The 26,878-nt window shown below is 31.4% G+C and overlaps 4 protein-coding genes across 4 annotated transcripts; 2 read left to right on the top strand and 2 right to left on the bottom strand.

Moving 5' to 3' along the window:
• Positions 1–226: 226 nt before the first annotated feature.
• LOC141721414 (14-3-3-like protein) lies at positions 227–2,003 on the bottom strand. The gene is made up of 4 exons (XM_074524340.1): positions 1,415–2,003; positions 982–1,104; positions 623–739; positions 227–541 (listed from the first exon to the last, which is right to left on the bottom strand). The coding sequence occupies exons 1-4, from the start codon at positions 1,889–1,891 to the stop codon at positions 491–493; spliced, it is 768 nt and encodes a 255-aa protein (XP_074380441.1). The 5' UTR covers positions 1,892–2,003; the 3' UTR covers positions 227–490.
• Positions 2,004–7,414: 5,411 nt separating this feature from the next.
• On the top strand, positions 7,415–7,723 carry LOC141719946 (secreted RxLR effector protein 161-like). Its single transcript, XM_074522306.1, has one exon. The coding sequence runs from the start codon at positions 7,415–7,417 to the stop codon at positions 7,721–7,723; it is 309 nt and encodes a 102-aa protein (XP_074378407.1).
• A 2,861-nt stretch (positions 7,724–10,584) lies between these two features.
• On the top strand, positions 10,585–15,231 carry LOC141721412 (lanC-like protein GCL1). The gene is made up of 5 exons (XM_074524338.1): positions 10,585–10,855; positions 11,023–11,204; positions 12,465–12,576; positions 14,046–14,513; positions 14,735–15,231. Exons 1-5 carry the CDS (start codon positions 10,673–10,675, stop codon positions 15,074–15,076), a joined length of 1,287 nt encoding a protein of 428 aa, XP_074380439.1. The 5' UTR covers positions 10,585–10,672; the 3' UTR covers positions 15,077–15,231.
• A 701-nt stretch (positions 15,232–15,932) lies between these two features.
• On the bottom strand, positions 15,933–18,723 carry LOC141721413 (ras-related protein Rab11D). The gene is made up of 2 exons (XM_074524339.1): positions 18,325–18,723; positions 15,933–16,560 (listed from the first exon to the last, which is right to left on the bottom strand). Exons 1-2 carry the CDS (start codon positions 18,549–18,551, stop codon positions 16,116–16,118), a joined length of 672 nt encoding a protein of 223 aa, XP_074380440.1. The 5' UTR covers positions 18,552–18,723; the 3' UTR covers positions 15,933–16,115.
• Between the last annotated feature and the right edge of the window lie 8,155 nt (positions 18,724–26,878).

The following is a 26,878-nucleotide window of genomic DNA, read 5'->3' as shown; positions in this document are numbered from 1 at the left end:
CTTCTTCAAAACTATTCCATGAAGGAGAAAACCTTTAAGTTATGAAGTCAAACGGGCACTTAGCTTCTTAGTTAGATCCTTGTACCCATACTTGGTCGAACTGAGGTAATATCACATACAAAATTAAAACTCCACTCTACGTTATGTGTATGGGAAATAGGAGATTAGTAGAAGGGTGCAACTACTTGAGTAATTTCTGTAAGGAGAAAAAAATAACAGAGCTGTGTAGTGTAGAGCACTTCAATCATAGAAAAGCACAAACATGAACTTCAACACAACAGTTGAAAGGAGAAAACAACCAAAAACAATCGAAACCATCTAAGCAATGGCACATAAAATCAAATAGCCATATCACATTGCTGATAACTAGAATTCAAGATATTCTAATACTAAAGTTGATACTCAAAAGAAATACACTACCAATATTCCATTTAAAAGCAGATTTAGTACATAGCATAGGCATGGCCAATTCTTGAAGAAGGAAACTTTACTATTCATCGTCAGGCTTAGGTGCTTCTTTGATCTCTTCCGTACCATCATCCTGCCGATTAAAGCAAACAATGAGAAGACTTGATTAATTTTTTAAACACTATGGAACTATAAAAGAGAAACAAAAGAGGACCTGCATATCTGAAGTCCACAAGGTGAGGTTATCTCGGAGAAGCTGCATAATCAAGGTGCTATCCTTGTAGGACTCCTCTCCTAGGGTATCCAATTCCGCAATCGCTTCATCAAAAGCCTTTCCAAAGTAGAGGAGCATATGCAAACGTGTTAAATCATCATTGATGCCAAATTTTACCATAAAGAGGATTAACAACATGTAACAACACTAATCTGATGTACGAACCTTCCATGCAATCAATTATCATATATAATCTTCATAATTTCCATATTAATTACAATAATATTCAAGCAACCAACCGTATAAAATCTAGTGACTTCTATAGAGAGAAGATAAAGATATGATAAAGCAATTGTCACCTGTTTTGCAAGAGTGCAAGCACGGTCCGGAGAGCTGAGAATCTCATAGTAAAACACTGAGAAGTTAAGTGCCAATCCTAGCCGGATCGGATGAGTTGATGCCAACTCCGCATTTGCAATATCCTACGATTACAAACATTCGTATACATAAACTAATTACAAACTAAATAAAAAAGTAAAATGTAATCAATAAAACCTACATTGCACAAGTACGAATGTAGAAAAACCCTGCAACATGAATATTAATGCCAACACCGAAACCAAATCCACGACTAGTCTAAACAGTAATAACCAAAGCTTCTAAGCATCATAAAACGATTAGCTACATATGGCATTCATCAGATCAAATTACTCTATAATCATAAAGCATAAATCATAGATATTCAATACAATTTCGCCAAATTAAGTAATAATAAACAAAAAATTACGAGACCTGAGCAGCTTTATAAGCATTAAGCGTATTCTCGGCAGCTTCTTTCCTTTCATCTCCGATCTTAAACTCCGCCAAATACCGATAATAATCACCTTTCATCTTCAAATAAAACACTTTCGAATCACCATTACTCGCCGCACCAATAAGTTTCGAATCAAGCAGCTTCAAAATTCCATCACAAATCTTCGAAAGCTCCGTCTCGATCTTCGATCTGTACTCGCGGATCGTCGCCACGTGCGCATCGTTGCCGCGACTCTCCTCTTTCTGCTCGATCGACGAGATGATTCGCCACGAGGCACGGCGAGCTCCGATGACGTTTTTGTAGGCGACGGAGAGGAGATTACGCTCCTCGACGGTGAGCTCGTCGCCGGAGTCAGAGGCGGCGACGACTTTCTCCATGAACTCGACCATTTCTTCGTATCGCTCGGCTTGCTCGGCGAGTTTCGCCATGTAGACGTTGTCTTCACGCGACGCCATTGATTGATAATTCTAGAGAGAGAAAGTAGAGAGGATTTTAGAGAGAGAGAAAGGGTGTGAATATGGAGGAAATGGAAAAGAGGGGTTAGGGATTGTGGTTTCCAATTTGAGTGTGTGAAGTGATTAAGAAATTTGTAATGGGCCGTAAGGGATAAATGCTACCGGATTATTTGGGCTTTATTTGGGTTTTGGGCCATTTCTTCTTTGGGCTTTGTGTGCAAAAATAATATTGTTTCACTTAGTTTTAGAAAAATATAGTAAAATTATCAAAAAAACATGATTCTGTTAGAATTGATTGTAATTTTTAAGTAAATGTAAAATAGTAAAGTTAGTCTTAGGAGTAGAAATTTTGATAATGGATTGAATGTTTTTGTTCTTCGACTTGGCTATAAATACATGGCATTGATGAATGTAAAATTTGCACCAAGCATCTTACATATATGCTCTCTGTCTCCCTCCGATTTTCATTCTTTCCCTCTCAGATTTAGTAGCCCCTTCTAAAATATTAAAATTAGTATATTACAACACGTTATAGCACGAAACCCTGTTGAAACTGAGAATATATAATTTTAATTTAAATATACATATATATGAGTAGACGTGGTTACACCCTCTACCTATAATTCAAATATATATAACCGGAGTAGATGTGGTTACACCCTCTACTAATAATTTAAATATATACGGCCGGAGCACCGCCTATTAAAATTATTTTACGGTACCATTTAATATTGGGTAATACCGAAGTATAGTGAGAACCTTGATTTATAAATTGCATACTTATCAGATAATAATTTTTTTTTCCCCTAACTAACTTATGCAAGATTGTCTACTTTAATTTATTATTGGTCGGAGATAACCTGCATACGCAGATGTCCGTATGGCGGGTGAAAATTCATTTGTCATTTTATATATAGAACTGTTTATAATATCAATGATAATAATGATATATACATAGATTATTGCGTACTTGTTAACGCACCCAATTAACTAGGATTTTATGTAATATTTACATTGATGAATTAAAATTTAATAATTTTCGTGTTAATTCAGATTTAGTATGACAAATATTACAAGCTTGTCGTTCGTTGCCTTGAACATTTCTGACGATAATTATTTATCATGGGTACAAGATGTAAAGTTGTACTTGGGTTCAAAGAAATTAAGCGATACAATAAAGGCAGAAAATAAATCTACGACCGAAGAAAACTTTACCTTTATAATTTTTCTCCGACACCACATGCATGAAGATTTAAAATCTGAGTACTTAGAAGTCGAAGATCCCTTTATTTTATGGGAAAATCTAAAGGATAGGTTCGATCACCAGAAACTAGTTTATCTATCTGCAGCTGAAAATGATTGGGCTAATTTAAAACTTCAGGATTTTAAGAGTGTCTGAACATATAGCTCTGTTTTGTTCAAAATAAGTTCTAGGCTTATTATGTGTGGTGAGAAAGTTACGGAAATAAGAAAAATCGATAAAACACTATCAACTTTTCACCCCAACAATATCAACTTAGCAGAGATGTACAGGGAGCGCAAATTTACTAAGTTCGGGGATCTTCTATCAACTCTCCTCGTTGCTGAACAGAATCATGAATTGGTGATTACGAATCATCAATCCCGTCCAACAGGATCTGCCCCATTACCTGAAGTAAATAACATGTCATTCCCGCAGAATGTACGTGGAAAGGGTATAGAGGTGGACGGGGCCAAGGGCGGTACCGTGGACGAGGTCGAAGCCACGGGCATTTTCGTCCATATAACAACTCTGGTCACCGGAAGTGGCAATCTGAATCACAGAGTAAAAGAAAGGCATCACGAGGAGAAAAAACTGAAAATGTTTGCTATAGGTGCGGCATGGATGGGCACTGGACACGTACTTGTCATGCCCAGATCATCTTGTTAAGCTATACCAATCTTCTCAAAAATCAAAAGAGAAAATGGTAAAAACAAATTTCGCCAACAATAACATGGATGATTTCCCGAGAATCACAAGTGGAGGAATAAGCATTAATGGTCCGAATGAACCTGACGAAACTCCCATATGGGAGGCTGAAGATTAGTTTCATATAATTACTATAGTATTGTGTATTGTGTGCTTTATTTTGTTTGAATTATGTAGTGTGTTATGTTCTTATCAAATAAATTATATTTCTTAATTATATACAGAATGGATTATGAAGATATATGCATTGCTGATTGTGGTACAACTCATACGATTCTACAGAACCGAAAATATTTTACCCAAATAACCAAAACAGAAGCTCAAGTCGGAACGATTTTCGGCATATCTAATATAATCGAAAGTTTTGGAAAAGCTAGTTTTATCCTCCCTAATGGTACCCACATACACATTCCAAATGCATTATATTCTAGTAAGTCTACTATAAATCTTCTTAGTTTTAAATATAACCGACTCGATGATTTTCACATCGAAATTACCTCTGAGGCTGATAGGAGAATATCTTTTTATTCCTTCCGCTAATTCTACAAACAAGAAAATCTTAGAAAAGTTTCACTCACTTTCCTCAGGATTATATATGATGAAAATTAGAACTATTGAGTCATACAATGTCATTGCTTCCAAACTCATATATCCAAAATCTTTTACACTTTGGCATGAAAGATCAGGTCATCCTGGCGTCTCTATGATGCGTCGTATTATAGAGAATTCTACTGGTCATCCTCTTAAAGATTTTAAAGTTCTTTCCAACAATGACCTTCCATGTTCAGCATGTTCTTTAGGAAAATTGATTACTCGACCATCCCTAACTAAAGTTCAGCTTGAAAACCCAACTTTTCTAGAAAGGATCCGAGGCGACATATGTGGACCTATACACCCATCATCTGGCCCATTTGGGTACTTAATGGTATTAATCGATGCCTCAACTAGATGGTCTCATGTTTGTCTTATCTCAACTCGTAATGATGCTTTTGCAAAATTACTTGCCCAAATAATCAAATTACGAGCTCAATTCCCAGATCATTGCATTAAGTCAATTTATTTAGATAATACCGGCGAATTCACATCTACAACTTTTGTTGACTATTGCACATCTGTAGGAATCTCAGTTGAACACTCAGTTCCTCATGTACATACACAAAATGGGTTAGCCGAGTCCTTTATCAAAGACTCCAACTTATTGCAAGACCGTTGTTGTTGAAAGAAAAATTACCTACATCTATTTGGGGTCACACAATACTTCATGCTGCTAATATTATTAGGATTAGACCAACTTCCTACAACCAACATTCTCCGCTACAACTGGTAATTGGTCAAGTTCCTAATATTTCTCACTTCAAAATTTTCGGAAGTGCTGTATATGTACCGATTGCTCCACCACAAAGATCGAAGATGGGAGCTCAAAGAAGAGTAGGTATCTACGTTGGTTTTGATTTTACACCTATAATTAGATATCTGGAGCCTCTAACCGGAGACTTATTTACCGCAAGATATGCAGATTGTCATTCTGACGAGTCTATGTTTCCTCCCTTAGGGGGAGATAAACATTCAAATAAAGTTAATCCTGACATAACATGGAATGCATCGGGATTATATTTTCTAGATTCACGTACCGGTCAATGCGAACTTGAAGTTAAAAGAATTATTCATATGCAAAATATCGCAAACCAAATGCCTGACACATTTAATGATTCTAGAAATATAACTAAATCTCATATACCTGCAGTAAATACTCCAGCTAGAATAGATATACCAATTCAAAAATCAGATACAAAAGAATTGGTTACAGAATCAAAGCCACGCCTGAAGCGTGGTAGACCGGTCGGTGCAAAAGATGTTGTACCACGAAAAAAATTATAAAGAAAATAACCTCAGGGCGGCCAATCCTAAGATAAGAAAAAGGGATTGCCCCTGAAGTGGCACATGCTCCAGAAGAAGCAAATACCCCTGAAGTGGTATTATCTCCTGAAGAGATTCCAGTCCCTGAAGATACGGGGTTAAACAATCACGAAATTTCAATAAATTATGTGCATGATATGAAATTATGGGATCGAAGTAAAGCCATAATCAATGATGTATTTGTGTATTCCGCAGCATTGGATGTAGACATAAATTCTGATCCTGAACCACAAAGTGTGGATGAATGTCGTCGAAAAAAAGAATGGACAAAATGGAAAGACGCAATCCAAACAGAATTAAATTCATTACGTAAAAGAGAAGTATTTGGACCTGTTGTCCAAACACCAATCAGTGTGAACCCTGTTGGGAATAAATGGGTATTCATAAGAAAACGAAATGAAAAGAATGAAATTATGAGATATAAAGCCCGACTTGTAGCACAGGGGTTTTCTCAAAGGCCTGGAATTGATTATCAAGAGACATACTCGCCAGTGATGGATGAAAATACTTTTCGTTTTATATTATGTATGGTATTATGATTAGGATTGATCTTCTTTCAGAGTTTATTCCTTAGCTTGATGGATGTTCATAGAAAAAGATTCCAATCCAATCTCCTCGGCATTTTTACAGACTCAAGAAACATAAATACAAAATACAATAATATTACCATTCATCTGATTCTTAGGGTTGTCAAAGTGACTTAGTCTTGTTATGTACAGGCATGTCTTACACAACAATCTCTCCCAATTTGTGAGAAGATTACTTGTCACAAATTCATGCCTGATAACAAGACTAACCCCAAGCTAAAATAAACATAAAAACTGACATATTGACGAAGTACAAATTTTATACATTCTTGTAGTTACATTTAAAGTTGAACGTAATCATCTGAATTTATCATAACCTGGTTATTCTCTAATCAAATCCTTAAGTTTTACCAGAAACTCAAGTTCTTCAATTATCTCAGTTGCTATTACAACTTCCACCAATTTGAGCCCATTCATATAGTGAGTAACTGTCAAAATATTTTATTCTGTACCTTGACAATTTGTGAGTCTTGACATTTAGAAACACACCATCAGGAGGAACTCTACCCAACCCTTTAGCCTTCACTTCATTAGACTTTTGATCAAACATTTCAATCTCCTTAGCGTACTTCATTTCATTTGCCAAAGAAAAATTGGAAACACGTCTTATGGACGTCTTTACAGCATACCTATGTGGTTCACTTGATAGTGAAATTTTTATGAAAATCCCAGAAGGGTTAAAAATGGATGAGTTCAAGAAACCTCGTCATATATACTCCATTAAACTTCAACGATCATTGTATGGAATGAAACAATCTGGTCGTATATGGTATAACAGACTAAGTCGTTATTTACAAAAGAATGGGTATATTAGTAACCAAATTTCTCCATGTGTTTTTTATCAAAAAATCATAATCTGGTTTTGTGATTATTGCTGTATATGTGGATGATTTAAATCTTGTAGGAACAACTACGGGGGTTAATAATGCTGTCATATACTTAAAAACAGAGTTTGAAATGAAAGATCTTGGAAGGACAAAATATTGTCTTGGGATACAAGTCGAGCACTTGTCAACAGGAATTTTCCTCCACCAATCCACATAGACAGAAAAGGTTTTGAACAGATTTTACATGGATAAATCTCATCCATTAACTACTCCAATGGTGGTTAGATCTTTAGAGCCCGATAAAGATTCTTTTCGACCACGAGAAGATGATGAAGAGGTTCTTGGTCCTGAAATCCCATATCTAGGTGCAATTGGTGCACTTATTTATCTTGCAAATAATACAAGGCCTGATATTCCATTTGCTGTGAATTTATTGGCTAGATTTAGATCTGCTCCGATGGACAGACATTGGAATGAGATCAAACATATATTTCGTTATCTTCGTGGAACAACAGACTTTGGATTATTCTTCCTGAAAAAATCAACATCTTAGTTGATTGGATATGCAGATGCTGGATATTTCTCAGATCCTCATTTTGGTAAATCACAAACTGGATATGTATTTACATATTGCGGTACAACCATTTCCTGGAAATCCACGAAGCAAACTACAGTGACAACCTCAACAAATCACTCAGAACTCATTGCAATTCATGAAACCAGTAGAGAATGTGTTTGGTTGCGATCTATCATCAAGAATATTCGGGAATCATGTGGATTACAAGACATCACTAGAAGTCCTACCATTATGTTTGAGGATAACACTGCATGCATTGATCAACTCAAGGAAGGATATATCAAAGAAAACATGACGAAACACATTTCACCAATATTCTTCTACACTCATGAGTTTCAAAAGAATGGTGAAATTGATGTTCAACAAATTCGGTCATGTGACAACCTTGCTGATTTATTCACGAAATCATTACCAAATTCAACATTTGGGAAGTTACGACATAATATTGGAATGCGTCGACTCAAGGATTTGTTATAACAAAATTCAGAGAATGATTAGTTTTTCCTGAGGAGATTGTACTCTTTTTCCTTGGTCAAAATTTTTATCCCACTGGGTTTTTCTTTGAACAAGGTTTTAACGAGATAATTTATGATCCATGTTAAATGACAATCAAAGGGAAGTGTTATAATTGATTGTAATTTTTAAGTCAATGGTAAAATAGTAAAGCTAGTTTTAGGAGTAGAAATTTTGATAATGCATTGAATGTTTTTGTTCTTCAACTTGACTATAAATACGTGGCCTTGGTGAATGTGAAATTTACACCAAACATCTTACATATATGCTCTCCGTCTCCCTCGATTATCATTCTTTCCCTATCCGATTTTGTAGCCCCTTCTAAAATATTAAAGCTAGTATATTACAACAGATTTTGATATTTTGATTACAGAGAAATTTTAATTTTTTGATTATAAAATTCAGGCCAACATTTTTGCTCAATAAGAAAATTTATTAAAAGCAAAAGAGCTCAACACGACCACTTGAGTCTGGCCTCCAAAATATCACCGACGGCAACTTGCAAATAAAACAAAATTAGAGCTGAAAAATTAAATTTATTTTATGCCTATTAATCTTTCTATTCACGACTAATTTTAAATATGTGCATGACTAGCTTTAAGAAATAGAATTTAATATAAGAAAAAATAACATTGTTTAATTTATAAATTTTATGAACAGCCAAAACTCAATAAATTAATACATTCGGAATCGGAAGAAATTATTAATTAATTAAAATATTAATTAATTGACAAATTAATAATTTATTAAAGTATCTTATTTTAATAATTTTCATGTATATATATATATGCTGAAAAAATTATTGATTATCATAATATAATAATATAATGAATATCGAAAGGTTATTATTTATAGCAGCGAAAATGAACCAATGAAAAAACTGTTGAATGATATACAAATAATAGGAGTGCCATGAAAAATATATCGGAAGACGATCTCATGAAAGGATGACATTAAAATAATAGTGATATTGCTTAATTAGCTTATCACAACTCGGGACTTCTTCATTCTGTCTCATTAGGGTCTCTATGCCGGGAAACCTGGAGTTTGACATACACTTTAATACTTTCGTAAAATATAGCTATATAATCTTTTTTTTTTAATTTTTTTCTTTAAAATAAAAATTCAATGTTTAAAGTTTATTAAAAAAAATAGAAAAAGAAAAATAAATTACGAAAATATTTAAAATCCGTGGCAAGTGTTAAAAAAATATGTAAAGAATTTGAATAAGACAGAGAGAGTAATATACTAAGGACAAATCAGTTTTAAAAATAAACAAATTATATTATAGTCTTATTTTAAAATTACATTTTAAAATAAATATATAATTTTTATATAATATGAAATTGTTAATTATATATTATATGTGACATATATGTTTTAATAAAAATTTATTATTTTATAAATTTAGTAAATTATTAGTTAGTCTATGTTATTGATTTATCAAGTATTAATTTATTAAAATTTAATTATAATTGATATTAAAATAAAATTACAAAAAAATAATAGTATAATATTAATTTGAAATCATAAATGAGAGTGAACGTCTTACGTCTGTATCATTTGAAATCATATCCATAATTAATGTAATATTGCCTATGGGGATATTAAATTAGATTAATCTAAATATATAAGTTAATTTTAAGTTTTTATTTGAGGGTATAATAAAAGTCTAACAAATGTTAATACTGAAATTTCAATTTATTAGTTGAGAATAGATTTTATATTTTATATATAGGGTTAAATTTTATGAAGACCACTTTTTCTGTAGACCTTGGAGACCACTTATGTTTTACAAGTTAAATATTGCATAAAAATATTGCTAAATATATTATTTTACGAATCATGTTCTACAAAGATCCTTATTTTATTCAAAATCTTGAATATCATATATGTACTGCATGTAAAATATTACAAAAATATTTTATTCTGCAAAACATGTTAAGTTTGCAGAATATTTGTTCAGCTTGCAGAACATACACATTCTACTTATTAAACTTAAATGATCTTCAATAATTTTAATGAATTAGTTATACTCGTAAAACATATTTCACAAAATTATATATTTTATAATATTTTAATTTAGAACACGTCCAAGATTTCCGATGAAAACATGTTCTCCATATAATTTTCCTCTTTATATATAATCGATCATGGGCCTCATGGCCTACAGCCCTACACACATGTATCGTGAATTTATCTGCAAATCTATCATGTAAAATAAACTAACAAAATGATATAGAAACACGTGTTACACGTACTATATGCGTGTTTATGTCTAGGTCGGAACAAAAATAAATTTAATAATAATAAAAATATAACATATCCATCTACCTTAGCTGATAGCTCCTTCTCCATCAGCTTTTAATAGATACAAGCTCTGAACTCAACTCTCTCCCGTACAAACATATCATGTCTTCAGTTTTAGGAAGCTTTGCCGCAAGCCCCACTAACAATAACAACAACAACAATAAAAATAACCAAGAAGATATCATCCAACGGTCAGATTTGCTTCACAATCTTGATCCAACGCCTCCTAATCTCTTACTTCCCACCGACATCATTTTTAAAGCTGCCATCTCGCTCAAAAAACAGGTATGTATATAGACGAATCTGTTTCGTTAAGTTTGGTGCAGCGGTTGAGCTCTTGGTGTGTTCATGTGTTATTAATTATCAATCCAAAAAAATAAAAATAAATAGCACAATTGTAATTAATTATGTTTGTTCTTTTAGTACTAACTTATTTTTTGGTAACTTATTAGGTGGTGAAAAGCACGTGGGAAGAACGGAGCGGTAATATAAGCGACCCGACAGTTTATTCGGGTCTTCTGGGGACAGCTTTCACCTGCTTGCGGTCGTATGAAGCTACTGGTGATCAACAGGATTTGTTATTGTGTGGGGAGATTGTCGATGCTTGTGCCGAGGTCTCACCTCCCTCCATCAGGTAGCTTCTTTTATCCGAACATGAGACTTATCGTACATAAAACCAGAGTTCATTGCTAGTGGCCTTCATTACTAGTCACTAGGCCAGTCTAGTAACTCATAGGCTCTCTTATTTAGAAAAAAAAACACTTATAAGTTCTATTATTTATTTATTGCCTTTTAACATATTGTTAAAATTAAATGAAGTCCTAATACTGTAACATAAATTAGGAGAAACTTTTAAATATTTCTAGACCACACATGATAATTTCTTCACTAATTGAGGCTATTCCTTTCTTTTTTATCTATTTATTTTCGGTTATGTATTTATCAATGCACACCACATGTATTGTACATACAAATTTTGCACATGTCGCTCTAGCCAGGCTTTCATCCGCTTCTACTTCAACCTCTAGTCTTATTTAGAAGCTTATTTAAAAGAAAGAGTGAGTGAGAAGTGTGTTCTGCTGTGTAAACGTTATATTCGTATGTTCAAGAGGAAAAAGAAAATAAACAGCATGAATATTACTCCCTTTGTCTCACCCATTTGTATACATATGGGGTGTGACAAGGAGGTTAAGGAAAAAATGTAATTTAGGGGGGAAAGTAAAAAAAGTATATAAAGTGGTGAGACCGATTAATATTTAATGTATAAAATAAATATAGTGGAAGCAAGTAGTGGATGTGAGTGGATATTTGTTAATTTAATATTATAAAACTTTAATATTTTTGGAATATATAAAATTGAGGGGAAAGTCCTAAAAAGGAAACGGTATAAAATTGAATGGGAGAGAGGGAGTATAATAGACTCGTGCCTCCTGAGGCTAGAACCTTAAAACTCTTGTTTAATGCTAAAAATGACATTATTAGTGAGATTGCGATCACATTAATCGTGTGTTCAAAAAAGGAACCTAAGAAGTAATTTTAGGTGAGAAGAGAAAATATGGATGAAGCAAGTTTGTTAAATGCGAAAAAATTGTAGTTTTGCAAGTATGGAATTCTAAGCTTGCATGTTGTTTGTGGAGGAATGTCATTTATAGCTTGTTTAAAAACTTGGATCTCATTTGAAATTCTGGATTTGATCAAATAACATGCTTGGATAGTCAAGAGAGTTTGAAATTGGATTTCATTTGATTTCCTCAAAATATAAATACTAGTATCAATTCGAAATGACAACTCAAATCATGTCATATGAACTCCATTATTTGAACATGTTACCAAACACAATCTTATGTTATTACAATTAGATATTTTATACTAATATTAGTTGGATCCGATGCAGGCATGTCACGTTTTTGCATGGACAGGGGGGAATATACTCATTGGGTGCTGTGGTCTCAAATTACCAAGGGGACCATCAAAAGCGTGACATGTATCTAAAACTCTTCCTAGAGGTAACCATTTTCTTCTTTGTTGTTGCTTTATAATCATACGAATCTTCAATACACAGCAATTGGAATATTCTTCAAAAATTCTTGCTTGGATCATTTGTTAATAAATTAGGCTAAGGTTTTGCCTAGTATAATGTAGATCTGTATGGAAAAACCTTTTCTTCTCCATGAAGTAAATGTAAGGTCTGTGTAGATTTACTCTTCTTAGTTTTGCGGGATAAATTGGTATGTTTGGTTTGGCTTAGTTACCTTTGAAGAATCTTTACCTCTAGGATCACCAAGTGTTTGTTACAACTTACAAGTCTTGGTTTTTGGTAATATATTAGTAGTGCTGTAACAGAGATTAGGAAGGCAACATGTTATTAATGCTTGGTAATGTTGGTGATGTTGAAACGGCAATTAGGAAGTCACATGGACTTGCATGTTAGTCGAGGTTTGAAGTTTAATTTAAAGTTAATATATAAAGATGACTGTTGATAGGACTTGACATGTTACGTTTGCAGTTAAGATGTACAAAAAATATTTGGACATTGAAGACGCATATAGCTTAACAAACTTTTATAAAAGAAGAATTGTGTAAAGTCTGTCCGCGTTAATAGTCCTGGCCTGGCTAATTAACTACTGCCCACGTGAGTTATCCAGAATACTGTGTAAACTGTGTTGGTGCCAGTTTAAAATAGGAAATTGTAGCGAAATGTACCATATTCGAGGACTACTGCCTGAAGTTTCTCAAGACTAAGAAAGTGCTATTGCAAAAAGTCTCGACTCAATGAGGTAGATAAAAAAGAAAGAAAGTGGAACAAGCAGCACCTGCACATTGTAAACCCAGGCTGATCGGACAACGAGATAGTATCTCCTACATGTTTAGTATATATATTATGCAGTTCAACTATATAGTCTAGACATATTATCTTCGTAAAAACTAGATTTAATTATTATAATTTGAAGCTATCAATAAATGTCTATAGCAGCATAGTTTGGTTCTTTAGTTGTCCCATGATTGTGCAAGTTATGATATCCAGTGCATGTGACCAGGAAAAAACATAACAATTCATAGGGTATAAAACTCATTGTTAATTGTTATAACAGCGTAATGTAGCAGTAGTCAGTGAGTTATAACAGCGGGAATGTTGTGGTAGTCAGTGAAAAAAGAGAAATGTTCTCCGTACCAATTTAAGTTTTGCATTTGTCATGACATCTCCCTATAGCCTTTGAGTACAATGGGATTATAGTACTGCCTATGATTACTCACTATAGTGCACGGTATAATTGGTTGCAATGTTCAAGTTGATGCAAAAGTGTTGACGTGAGGAAGTTAAATCAAATTTACAGGCAATTGAGTAAATAGATTATTGATACCTATTTATATAAGGAAATTTTGTTTGGGCATTCACAATCAGTTTGTCATTGTATTGTTCTAGTATAGATTTTTGTATGGGGTCTTTCTTCTTATATTAATTCCTAATCTTCAGTTAGCAGAAGATAGCGCGCTTCCCGTTGGTCCTCAGGAAGGCGGTCTTGGAATGTCATATGATCTTCTTTACGGACGTACTGGGTTTTTATGGGCAGCTCTTTTTATAAACAAGTACTTGGGGGAAACAGCAGTGCCTTCTAATCTTCTTATGCCGATTGTGAAAGCTGTGTTAGCTGGGGGCAGAGCAGGGGCGTCTGATACTACCTGTCCACTGATGTATAGATGGCATGGGACCAGGTACTGGGGCGCGGCTAATGGTCTTGCAGGTATTTTGCATGTATTGCTTCATTTCCCACTATCAGAAGAGGATGCTCAAGATGTTAAAGGGACTTTAAGGTACATGATGAGCAACAGATTTCCTCATAGCGGCAATTATCCATCATGTGAAGGGAACCCAAGGGATAAGCTGGTGCAATGGTCTCATGGTGCCGGTGGCATGGCCATGACACTGTCCAAGGCATCCAAGGTATGTAGCCCTTGCATAGTGAGTTACTGAAGGTAGATTAGTACAAACACCTGAACATGCATAAGTAGGAGGAAAATTGATCCTTGATTAGGAAGTTAAAAAATTCTAATTTGTGTATGTGTTGTTTAATCTGATATTATAAACTATAAGTAGAGAAACTGTGGAAGAAATACGGTACACATTAGTCCAATGGTCTAAAAGCTTTTCCCATGCTTTTGCAGGTATTTACACATGACAGAGAATTCCAGGACGCAGCTATAGAAGCTGGAGAGGTAGTATGGAAGAGAGGTTTGGTTGAGAAGCCAGGACTTTCAGATGGAGCCTCTGGGAATGCTTATGCATTCTTGTCTCTCTATCATTTGACAGGAGAGAGCATATATGAAGAGAGAGCAAAGGCATTCGCAAGCTTTTTATACCATAAATCCAGAGAACTTATGATGGTCAGGAACTCCGAGGAACCCAACCACACATTTTCTCTTTACCTCGGGCTTGCCGGTACAGTGTGCCTTTGGTTTGATTTGCTTAGGCCAGAAAACTCGAGGTTCCCTGGTTATGAAATATGAATTGGTGTTGGCTTTGCAGGCCATTTGAGTTTGTTGTTGAGCACTTGAGCTTAATGTAAAAATATGTTATCCCTCTTGTATCTCTGTCAACCTTTATTAACTTTTGTATTATATGATGAGGTGAGCAATGCATGAGGTTCTTGCTTGATTGTTTACCTAATGGCTGATGCTTAGTTTTCCTCCGTCTCATCTTTCCTACCGAAAATATGTATGTTGATAGCCTCTCGGTTATTATCAGAAATAACTGATGTCATTATAATTTTGTATACTACGCAGGCTAGCACTCTTAACTTCGGGTACCTTCACTTTAACTTCCCTACTTCAATTGCATCTTTGAGTGAAAAAATTGATGAACAGAACAGAGTAGAAAGGTGGTGGTGTTTTGCTGCAATGTTGAAAAGCTGTTTTGCTGAAAAAAATGGTTGAGCTTGTCAAGAGTTTCACTCGTCATTAAAATTTTAAAAAACATCATCTTCTATGACTGTAAAGGTCACATATAACACGGTTTCCATAAGGTTTGAACTACCTAGTTCATCAGGAAAAGCAGAGTTGGAGAATAATGTCACTGAGAGGCTGGCCTTGCCCTTGGAAAGGAGAAGTTTCATTCTCAAGTATCAAGATGGTGGTTTGCATGTTGCTAAAGCTAAAATCTGTCAGGTTATATGATGATAGAAGGCATATAATGAAATAAAGCAGTTTCATCAGGTATGGTCATTTATCATTTTATCATATCCTAAGAGTAATCCTCTGTTTTTTGCTTTAGGAGCATGCTTTATATTGCCTGTGTTGGTGCTGAAAGAAAAATATCATGAGATTCTCACAAGACAGAGATATCACCATCTACTAAAGCAGCATAAGAGCAAATATGTGCAATGGCTTCATAACTTTGAACAATTGTAAGGTGATTAATAAAATAACAAAATCCTCAAACAAATCACTATGGTATAACAATGAAAGATATACACCAAAGAATGCACCCAATGCCACCAAGAATGTCAAAAATAACATAACAAATGAAAACTTCAAATTTCAAAACACATCAAGAAGAACAGCACATCCCCTTCTTTGGTGGGGTTTCTTGACCAGGGCCGGGTACAAGTATTTGCTTGCTGGCAAGCGATGCTGAGTTGCCATTACTTTGATCATTGTTGGCGACAAGGGTTTTCTTATTCACGACGTTAAATATTCCTGTCAAAACGGTCATGAAGGCATCTTCCACATTTGTTGATTGCAGTGCAGATGTTTCCAAGAAGAACAGGCCTTCCTTTTGAGCGAATTCTTTGGCATCGTCGGTGGGGACAGCTCTCTGGTCCTCGAGATCATTTTTATTCCCCAGCAGAATAATTACAATATTCTTGTCTGCATGACCACGCAATTCTTCAAGCCAACGTGGTATGTGATCGAAGGTTTGGCGTTTGGTTATGTCATAAACCAGCATAGCTCCAACAGCACCCCGATAATATGCACTTGTCACGGCTCTATACCTGACCATTAGGAAATGCAGAAGTAAAGGGATTAGTAGGCATGAAATCATACATTGTAACACTTCTATGATTTTTTTTTTAGAAATAAGCAAAAGGATTAGTAGGCATGAAACCATCCATTGTAACACTTCATGTCAAACTTTTTCAGAAATTACCATTTGTGACTTCAGACAGTAAAATAAAAGTTGTAAACAACAGTTCATATATATCGTATCTCTCCTTTCTTAATTAGATAGTAATGAGAGCAGAACTGGTAGATATAAACCGAACATTTCGATGAACAATTAAAATTAAAATTTTTGATAATTTTTTTTAGAAGCGAAGAAATTGTTTCCTTTTCACTACATTTGCCAGGACTGGTCACTAGTACTGGTATTTTAATATTTTTATTTTTCAGTTTCTTCTCACTAGTGCTAATGTCAAAAATGGGTCACAACTAGGTGCAAGTATAAAATACTCGCACAGGATCAAACTACATTAGAGTTCCTTGAACAAGTACACAAATTATAGTGTTCCTGTTCTTTACCATGCCTATGTTTTTGTGTCGAAGAAAATATCATACAGGAACAGCCTAACTGAATTTGAATGAGCAATGCATATTACGTTATTCCTAGTACTATGAATGTAAAGAAAATCAAAAGCTAGCTTATCCAAGACCATACTATCTCTTATATAAAGCCCTCTTAAGTTGTCATATCACTGAAGGCATTACTTGTTAAAGAGAGAAATCATCAATGAATTGCATTGTAACATGTTCTCAAGTCGTCAAATTTGGCTTCTACTTCTGATAGACTGAGAACATGTTACAATGCAATATATGTCACACACACACACTGAACTTATTCATTTCCTTTAGATGAACTTAACAATCACAACAAGATCCAAAAACTTGTGGTAACACTACAAAACTTTCAAGAACATACATATGAAGCCACATTTGACTACATAGGATATTTCAGACACTAAATGGACTCTATTGTACACTGTAAATCAATTTTATTGACAGAAATTACATAACTAATCACCAAAATCTTAAAGTTTACAAAAGTTCTGTACTTTAAACATAAAGCAAAACGTAATAAGTAAAAACACCCTCCATCCCAACCAATCGTTAACCCTTTATACATTGGGATGTCTCAAACATTTGTTAATATTTCTTATTCCCTGTGGCCACTGCCCAACCCAAATGTTAAAATTTGGGTAGTTCCGCGGAGTAGCATCTTATCTTAGCATAACTTTCCTTATCCGACAACAATTTAATTGAGTTTAAAGGCCGACACTATAACTCATCAAGATAACTGAAATTAATGCACCCTTTTAAAATTAGATGGGGACCGACAACAATCAATGGGCAATAACTCCAACCCAAACAAATCCAATTGCAAGAAACAATGACAAGCCAGTAGTTCAGATCAGATCAGATCAGCTGACGAAGAAATAAATTGATTAGCTGATCTAAAACTTTTATTCTAATTTTCAAACTGCACAAATGTATTTAGACACCAAATACTACTAAATAAACAAACTAAAAAGTACTCTAATTCTCCGCACTTTCAAATAACGCAAAATAAATTTCCAGAGTCTTTTCACGTTAAAACTGTTGTCCATAAAGTACGATCAAAAATAAATTTCCAGAGTCTTTTCACGTTAAAACTGTTCTTCATAGAGCGCAATACACCATAAATATATTAAAGTAGAGCACCATCCAGCATAAATATATTAAAGTACATATATAAACTAAGAGTTGTTAAACAGGAGAGATACCGTTCTTGGCCAGCAGTGTCCCAGATCTGAGCTTTGACAGATTTATGCTCAATGCTTAAAGTTCGAGTCTGAAACTCAACACCAATGGTGGCTTTAGAGTCCAAGCTAAACTCATCACGAGCAAAACGAGCTAGAATCTGAGATTTGCCCACAGCAGAGTCTCCGATGAGCACCACCTTGAATACGTAGTCTATCTTCTGGCTCGAATCCACGTAGCTACTGCCCATCTTAAATCTTCACTTTCTGTTTACAACTGGAGAAGTTAGCTTGAAGCTATAGCATGTGTTTATGTATGTTGTGTCATGTGTATGATCTGAAAACGACTAGACGCAGATCTTGAAAAGTCCAAATCACGCTACTGTTTCGGCAAATCATTTATATACGTGTCGGAACTTTGATTTCAATACTTTAAATTCTTGCTTTTTCGATTTTTTTAAACAATTTTTTTTTTGTATTTAAAAAAAAACCCATGTCAATCAAACAAGTATGTGTATGAATTTTACAGAATAAATTATTTTTGTTCTTGAATTTAGAGTCAGATAATCTGTGTCGGTGTCAATTATTTGTGTTTGTTAAGATGTCAATTCATAAACTAGCATAATAACCACAAGGCACAGAGTTTTTTTATACATCGTGCAATTATAATGTTTATATAGCAATTATAATGTTTATAGAGCAGTTTCAACAATATCGCTCTTGAGTCAAATTTTGAAAAAATAGAAATAAAATTTATCTCCAACAAGCTTCATGTCCCCCTCTATAACATTAGGAGTTTCAAATGCTTCCTCACTTTTAGAACTGAATATCCCTTCAACTATTATTATATTATATTTTTCTTACCCGTTATTTTATATTTAATGAATGAATATAAACAAGGTAGTAAGTGTACGTTTAAAACGAAATGATTAAACTTAATTTGTAGAATGCCGTTAATATTTTACAAATAAAAAACTACAAATTAACATATATGTTGAATACAGAGTTGACCAAAATCTTGAATTTTATTTAAATAAACTATATGTACTGCTCTATATTATTATTGAGTTCACTACTAACTTACAATTAACTTACTCAATTTAAAAAGATAAAAAATGCATAATTGAAGTTAGAATGACTTGCAATCATAATATACAATAATGTCAAATTTACATTATTGTTAATATTAAAGTTGATTTTAATGAAAGATATTAGTTTTTGAAATTTAACGTATGTATGTATGGAAAAATGTTAGTTTTTTATTTACACTACTGTTAACAAAATAAGATTAAGTTATATGCATGTGTGTGTTAGCATGTAAATTATTGTATGCTACATCTCTTAGTAAATTATGATGGTTTCAATTATTTATATGCTAAATATCTGATTTATGTACATGTATAATCATTATTAACATATCTAGTGAGATAATTGATTACTTAAATAACATGCATTTATAATTATTCAAAAAATAAAATTATGTAATAAATAAATTGCTATAATTTATATATGGTATTCACATTATCATTGACAAACAATCCATATCCATTTTTTACGCAACCGGGTATCAATCATGGTTGTACCATAAAAATGAATTATATATTTTTAAGACTTATTATTGATATTCATGATTTTTTTCAAGAATTTGAAAGAAAAATTGTATTTATATCGTTAATTAAACCGTTTTTAAGTTTCTTTCATTACGACTCTAATATTTCTTCATACAATAATTTGATAACATTTTATACTATTCTTCTAAAATTAATTTCAGTTCGATAAAATTTTATAAATATCAGGTGAACTCGTTAATTCCTTCAAATTATTGAACAATATATGTTTCTTTCCTTAAATAATATAAAATGCATTGAATCAAATGCTACAATATAGTATAGATATAACCTTTATTTGAATAATTCAAAATATTAGTACAATATTATTTTGATCAATGAATATTACTGATCTAAAAGAATCCTTTTTTTAAAAAGTTAGTTTTTTTAAGTGAAAAATAAAAAATAAATCCATTTAATATACCATCGTAGTTTTAACAAATCTAGTGAGATTTCATTTCAAATTTCAAATATTCTTAAAATTGGGACAAATCCCAAAAAAAATAATGCGTTACCAGTGAAGTTAGTAATTTTAATATAAATAATTAATTGACTTGATCCTATAAATACCTCAAACACATTAATTTATATTAACATAAGATATTAAAAAATTTCACATTATTGGTAAAATATTCTCGCCGAGCTTGTAATTTAAATTTACTAAACGTAGAATGTGTTAATGTTTTTCGATCGGGTGATGTAGTCAAATTTCGAGTATTTTTTGAACAGTGGGTCAAGTTCTAAAATGCATTGACTTATTATAATTCGAACTTATCTATATATGTAATACAAATATAGATTATTTATATATAAGCGATTCTATTTTCAATATTTAAAAAAATATATATATGTACATTTTAATTACTTTTAATAATAAAAGATATACTAAAAATATATGAGATATATTTTCAAACTAAAAATGATTAATAAATAAGATAATAATTCATTTATGTACTATGCCTAATTTTATATCTAAATTTCAATTTTTTAAACTTAACTGTACAAATATTCAACTAACTATCCTTTTTTGCGGAATTCAAGTAAGTATCAAAGTTAAATAAAATATTCATTTAACACACATACATATCATGTGTATGATAAAAAACACATATAATAATATGATGTAGTGGTACGAGATTGTATAGTTAGAGTTCAATTCCCACAAATCAATCTTTTATATAAATATTACAAACATATAGAAGAGATTACACACAAACATTTTATAGGTGGGTTCAAAGTGTAAGCCTATAAGGTGTGCCATGCCGTACATACGACTTTCATCGAATAGATTATAACGAATATTATTATTTATTTAATAACTTTTGTAAAATAAAATAATTATAAAAGATAATTAAATATAATATAATATTATGTATTATTGAAATTAATGATACATATATTTTTTATATTATACTTTTAACGGATTCAAATTTGGATATTTAAAATATTAAGTTTTAGAGTATTGTTCATATTGAATATAACAATTCTAATATATTTATTTTAAAATTTAATAATACCATCACATATTAATACTATATTCTAAAATCGAAATATATTAAAAATGTGACATAACTACTCATATTTTAATATTTACACCATAAATTCTTTATTTTATAACTAAAATTTTAGTGTACAAACTATAAATTATTCATTTTTAAGTTATATGTGTTTTTTAAACATAAGGAATCCTATTTCAATATAAGAAATCCTATTTCATGTTGGCCTAAGACGATAAGAGAATGCAAGTTTTGTGTTTTTTCAATTTCATGTATTTTTAATTTAATTTTTAAATATATCATTTATGTTCATCTCATGTGTATTAACTATTAAGAATTAATTGATTATAGGATTATTTGATATTCGACTCAGAGAATTATAATTTGAATTAATTTTAAAAGAGTCAAAGATACATGTTTTTTCTTATTTTTAATATTAATAATATTTTTGAAAGTCTTGTTAATTATCTAATCTTATTTTTTTTCAAATTTATTTATTAATTTTTCGATCCAAATATATATTTGATATAAATAGTCAATGGAAAAGGTTCTTAATAGCAGTCCCGTGACAACGACACTGTGTGGGAACTATGGGGACTAATGGTTGTATAACTTATCTATATGGCATTTTTAAATTAATTATATATAATTTTAGTGTAGGATGAACGAAAAGTGTTTTTGCTGAGAGGGAGAGGCAAACATTGAGTTAGCGTACTGTAATATAGAATTTTATTTTTATTTTTTAATGAAAAATGATAAGCGTTAGGCTGTTTTTTATTATTGTGTTAGACTGTTTTTTTTGGAAAGTGTCAATCAATCAAACAAAATCATGTTTTGCTTATAACAGTATAGTATAAATAGATAAATTGATATTATTTTTATTCAAATATATATTTTTTTATTTTTTTCTTGATTTATTAATTATATTGTTATATTATAATTTGAATTACTAAATTGAAAGTGTTTGGTTTCCTAAAAAGAGGTAAGAAAGAAGTTGAGAGCACTTAGATATTAAGTTGAATATGAATTCATAGAGTTTGTAGTTATATTAGATACATTTACTAAAATATTATTTTTTTTATTTTTTTCTTGATTAATAAAAAAATAATATTTTAATAAAAATTTATTAATTATATTGTTATATTATAATTTGAATTACCAAAATTAATTTTGAAAGTGTTTATTAGATATTAAGTTAGATATAAATTCATAGAGTTTGTAGTTATATTAGATACTTGATTTATTATTTTTAATAAAATTATATTTGATTAAAATTTATTTTGGAAGGTATTAGCATACTTTTTTAGAAGGTGTTAACAAACCGACCAAACGGAACTATGTTTCGCTTGTAATAGTATAGTATAAACTAGTCGATAATGATTACGAAGCACGAGCCAAATTAATTTATTTAAATAATTTAAAAAAATCGTAATAGTATAAGTACCATGTCAAAATTTCTAATTTTTACTCAAAAAACTCTACCTAAATTATGCACTGATGGGAAGGATTGCCCAAGATACCTACTAAACGAATGTGTGTGGGTAATGCGTGTCCTGAATAAACATCACGAAAATGTATGTTTTGTATATATCTAGGCATAAACACGTCGAACATGCATGTTTTTTTATATTTTTTTAATATATGATACGCATATTGAACATTCGTATTTAACAACGTATAAGAAACATGTGTATAGTTCGAACAAAATATTCGTACGCATAAGTTGACCGGTATTTTAATAACTATTTCACGCTAATATGTATTTTCGGGTATCCGATTTTAAAAGTGGGGTATTCTGTGCATTTTTCATTAAAAATCACCATTATTATCTAAATATATTATCTATTACAGAATAATTGATTATTAAAAATATTACTATTACAATATAATTCTAATAATCACATTAATTTATTGAAAAATAATTTAGAACTGTACAAAATATATGAATCTAGAGGTGAAATAAAGGTGAGAACAAATCGGGAATCAAAATTATTGTTAATTTTATTTTTTTTATTTACAAATATTTTAAGAAAATTAAAAAAATTGTAATATACATGTGATAAATACATTATTTGCATGAGAAATATAATAAAAAAAGATTATAATAACATATTTTTTTTTTATTTCATTAAAAAATACTATAAAGTTATACAGAGTCATGTCAGAAATAGGATTATCGAGCTGAAATAAAAATATGAATAATTACTATACAATTTAAACAATTTAGTTATTTCATTAAAAATAATATAATATAAATGGTGTATCAGAAATAGGATGATTCGAGTGGAACCAAAATATGGGTTGATAAAAAATAAGGTGATATCAAATTTGGGACCATTTAAAAAAGGTGTTTCGCTTATTAATAAAGGTAAGATATTTGTGTTATGATTATAATAAAAAAAATATAATTATTATACGTCTTCAAATTTTTTATTATTTCATTAAAATATAATATTGAGTCATATGAAAAATATGATTATTGAGCTGAAATTAATATAAAAATTGAAAATTAAAAAACGGATATGATAATACATATAATATTTTTAAGTCGTATAAAAGTAAAAGAAAAATGAAAATTATACATTTACAGTTACAATGAAATTAAAAAAAGGGGTGAAACCAAAAGTTGATGAAACCAAAAATAGGTAAATCAAAATACCATAAAAGAGTGTTTCACTTCTTACCATAACTAATAGAACCAAGTCCAAGGGCTGGACTATAGAGTAAGTGAAAAGTGATATACACTATAAAGGTTATTAATTATAATAAATAAAAAAATTATAATTATAATATAATTTTAAAATTTTTATTATTTCATTAAACTATATTATTGAGTCATATGAGAAATAGGATTACCGAGTTGAAATTTATATAAGAATTGAGATTAAAAAAGGGGTAAAATAATACATATAATATTATAAATCATATAGAAATTGAAGAAGAATACCCTGGTGATACTTAGAAATTAAGAAGTATAATTAAAATATAATTCTAATAGTTATACTAAATCAATGCGGCTAAAAATAGTTTATTTTCAAATAAGAGTATGTTAGAGTATGTATATTAATATATAGAATTAGGATGATTTTGGTGTTACTTAAAAATCAAGAAGTATCATTAAAATAGAATTATAATTATTATATTAAAAAAATATATTTCAAAAAGGCTAAAAAATATATATTTACGTTTGTTGTAGTCCGTATACTATATTGAATTAGCAATACATAATATAATTTAGAATACAAAGTTAAAGCCAAAGGGGTGAAACAAAAGAAAACTAAATTTAATATAATCATAAGACATATAGAAGTATAAGATAAGAAAAGTAAAACTAAACTTAATAAAATCATAGAATATGTAAAAGTATATAATAAATGGTGCAATCAAAAGTTTTAGGAGAATTAAAAAACCTACAAAAGTAGAATTATAAGATATACATGACTAAATAATAAGTGAAACCAAAAGTTGGTGATACCAAAAATTTGTGAAACCAAAATTAATACTTGTGTACCAAGGGGTTTCACTTATTAATAAAGGTTATTAATGAGGGTTTAAAAAATGTAAAATGGGTAAAGTGTTGGGTTTGCTAAGTAGGCATAACTCCACATTAGTATGATATTGTTCGAACCCGCATGAATTTATTTTTTGGTACATCCCAAAAGGTCTCATACTAATGGAGTTAACTAACTACTTATATACTAGCAATTTGCCCCTCCCAAAAATTATGTGGGATAACTCCTCAAAATCTTCCCCTTCACATATCGGGTTCGATACCTGTCGAATCTGCCTCTTTCAATGTGATTTGGCTCCCCCTCGACTCATACTGGATTCCTTCTGGCTTAATGGCTCCCCCGGGCCCATATTGGAAGACCCACCTACCTTTTCTATGAGCTTATACTGGGGTAGCCCATCTACCTCCTCCTATGTCCATTCTGGGAGTCCGTCTGAGATTGTTCTGGATCGTTATAATCATAGCTCTGATACCATTTGTTGGGCTTGCTAAACAAGTCTAACTCCAAATTAGTATGATATTGTCTGCTATAGGCCGAGCCCGCACGGATTTATTTTTGTGCACATCCTAAAAGGCCTCACACTAATGGAGTAATTATCTGTCTACTTATATATTAGCAATCTGCCCATCCCACAGTGGGACACATTAAATAAAATTTTCTAAGAAGATGCAATTTAGGGACGTTGGCGGTGCAGTTTGGACCAAAACCGCAAACCAAATCGCGGGTGCGGTTTGAAAATTTGGACAAATCGCAACCGCAAACGCGTAAATCTTAAACCGCACAAATTATTTTAGTAAATAATAAATTTTAGTGCGGGCGGTTTACAATTGTCAATACATAAATAAATTAATTAATAAATAAGTTCCAAGTTGATAGTATTACTTCAAAATATAATTTTAGTAAATATGAATCATGAACTACAATTTCTATTTTTGTTGGCATATATCAAATAAAATTTCAAATTATCTTAGTCATCGACAAAAAAACAATAAACGGTAGTATCGAACCATCCATTGCAAGCTGCAACATTGCTACATAAATGTTAATATAATATATCTATTTATATTAGAAAGGGACAATAAATATTATATATATTTATTTATTATAAAGGTACAATAATATTATATATATTATAATAATATGCGGTGCGGTGATGTTTGAACCACGAGAGCAAAGGTTCAAACCGCAAACCGCACCACACGGTTTAACAAAAATGCAAACCACGTCCGCATCACGAAAAGTTCAAATCACGAAAAGTTTAATAAACACCCCTGATACAAATAATATTATTTATAGCACTCAAAAATTGTAATTGATGAAATAACACAATTAATAACATTAAAATTGCTACTAATTTGACTCTAATTTACACAAATTACTCCAACTTAATAATGTCAATTAAAACTTAAAGATCAGACACACAAAAATCAACGCTAAAAATCATAGGTCCTAAGCAAACTAGGGTTTATAAAGGTTAAGAAAGAATCATGCAGGTAACCAGAACCAGAAGCCTATTTACTAAACTATCACCAGTGTACTAAGATGCTCTGTGAAGTCTTAAGTTATCTCTCATCCGCAAAGCATGTAACTATAAATCTTCTAGTCGTAAATAACTAGACCTTTTTGAAACTTACAAATGTAATAAGTTGAATAAAACAAGTTAAAATGCCAACAAGCTAAATGATCAACACACTCACACTAATATAAAATGTAAAGACAGACTCTCAGGCACATCAAACACGAATTCATGGGGTTCAAAATAAAACACCTAAATTATATCATTCACACTAATTAACTTCAACATATAACATCAACATATGGCTGAAGTCTAGTACATGATTATATGAATATCCGTGACATGATTAATGAAATTCAAAGGCCCAATCGATATAAACGATATTTTAACTGATATGGCAAATGGGACAGTCTCTTATGTAAATGAGACAGACCCTTTACGAATGAG

Source organism: Apium graveolens, chromosome 4 (genome assembly GCF_009905375.1).
Source record: "Apium graveolens cultivar Ventura chromosome 4, ASM990537v1, whole genome shotgun sequence".
NCBI lineage: Eukaryota > Viridiplantae > Streptophyta > Magnoliopsida > Apiales > Apiaceae > Apium > Apium graveolens.
This window is presented reverse-complemented; position numbering and strand designations above follow the sequence as displayed.